The sequence below is a fragment of the Solanum lycopersicum genome, chromosome 10 (assembly GCF_036512215.1).
Source record: "Solanum lycopersicum chromosome 10, SLM_r2.1".
In the NCBI taxonomy this organism is placed as follows: Eukaryota; Viridiplantae; Streptophyta; class Magnoliopsida; order Solanales; family Solanaceae; genus Solanum; species Solanum lycopersicum.
The window spans coordinates 56,479,890-56,481,516 of NC_090809.1; the positions used below are offsets into that span (position 1 = coordinate 56,479,890).

Below are 1,627 nucleotides of genomic sequence, written 5' to 3' on the forward strand. Positions count from 1 at the left end.
TGAAAATTGAATATATATATATATATATATATATATATGTATCACTTCTATAGAGAAGCTAGCTTTGTTACTGATAAACTAGCTAGCATTAGAGAGGAACCTTCTTGGAGGCTAAGGTTTATATAATCTTTTGTGTTATGATATAGCACTGATTTGGTTCTTGAAGTTGTACAAGTGGTTACCAAATGAATTATAACTACGTGCACATTGATTTGGTTTTTGAAGTTGGAACTTAATGCTTGTGGACTTTATTGAAATATATGTATCTTAAGATAAAAATCTTTATTTATTATTGAACACAATTATATATATAGCCATGGTACTAATCAAACTACAATCATATTATTATAACTTTATTTTATCGTTGATCCTTGCATTGTGCGAGAATACAACAAAACATATAATGAAGTTATTACATAGAATTAGCTGCCAAAAGACCTTTGGTTGCCGCAATCAAGATTGTCACCAGTACTAACCCCAAGAATTCCGCAATACCTCCTATAAAACCCAATTCGATCTTGTACCCTGTTGTCATTACCACAACCACATTCTAGGCCACCATTGATGATGTTTGTGATGACACCAAATCCAGGAAGATGATTGGCTGATCGATCACCGGCAGATGGGTTCCATCTTCCAATGATGACATCGTGGCAAGAAGGCTTTGGTGATTGAGGGTTCATCCAGAACCAGATAGTTGTCTTGAATGAGATCACTGGGTCTGTGGCTACTAAATCAGGATTGTTTAAAAGTTCCACTCTGATGGCTCTTCCACATGGCCCATAGTTGTAGTTGTTGTTTTGAAATGTCAAAATACACTAATTAGACACTACAAGTTCATCAAATTTTACCATATATAGGACAAATAGATTTATGTAGCTTACTGTGAAATTTGGATTGGGCCTCGTCCGAAATATTTCCTTCCTGGTGCACAAGGCCATTGACCACTTGGTATGCCTTTTCAGTTGTGATTACAGGGACATATGGTACCACGTTTTCCGTAATGTCTACATTGATGGCTCCACGAAACCACAAGGAAGTGGTCAACGATGATATGATTTGCAACTTTTTTCTTTTTATGCAAATGTTTTGAAAATTTTTACTTGAATTTCATTTTTGCAAAATAGAAGGATTGGCAATAATCTCAATTAAATTTTACTTAGCATTATTTTTGCACATATTGTAAAAATATCATACGAATGTTGTACACACAATTCTTAATAATTTATTTATTTCAATGACACGTTAGGCCCGTGCAATGCACGGGCATCATCCTTCTAGTATTAGTATAAACAAGAGTTTTGTATTGTGTTATTGGTACACCCTTGTTCCATCTTCCTCTAATATTTTTTAGATAATTTGGGTTGATAGAATTTTTTGGATCTCAAGAAGTCAACATATGGATTCATACTTAAAAGTAAGTTATTTCTTTTCTTGGTGTTTTGAAGTTATTTACACTTTGTTTGGATCATTGTTACCTACTATTTCATAATCTATTGTATTATATTGTACTATATTGTATGGTAGAGACACAATGTTTGGCTAGACTGTATTATTTGTTGTTGTTTAATAACATTTTAATTGTTTGGTTTGATCGTATCGTATTGTATTGTAATTTATAAATTTA

At 32.8% G+C, this 1,627-nt stretch overlaps 1 protein-coding gene across 1 annotated transcript; it reads right to left on the reverse strand.

Moving 5' to 3' along the window:
• Positions 1 to 422: 422 nt before the first annotated feature.
• Positions 423 to 941, reverse strand: LOC138338945 (endochitinase A-like). The gene is made up of 2 exons (XM_069290038.1): positions 885 to 941; positions 423 to 818 (listed from the first exon to the last, which is right to left on the reverse strand). Exons 1-2 carry the CDS (start codon positions 939 to 941, stop codon positions 423 to 425), a joined length of 453 nt encoding a protein of 150 aa, XP_069146139.1.
• Positions 942 to 1,627: the final 686 nt, after the last annotated feature.

Excerpts from the sequence above, each read along its gene's own strand:
- LOC138338945 (XM_069290038.1), bottom strand. The coding sequence starts at position 941 with ATGGCCTTGTGCACCAGGAAGGAAATATTTCGGACGAGGCCCAATCCA. Across the intron at positions 819-884 it reads GGCCCAATCCAAATTTCACA|TGTATTTTGACATTTCAAAA; the intron begins GTAAGCTACATA and ends GTGTCTAATTAG.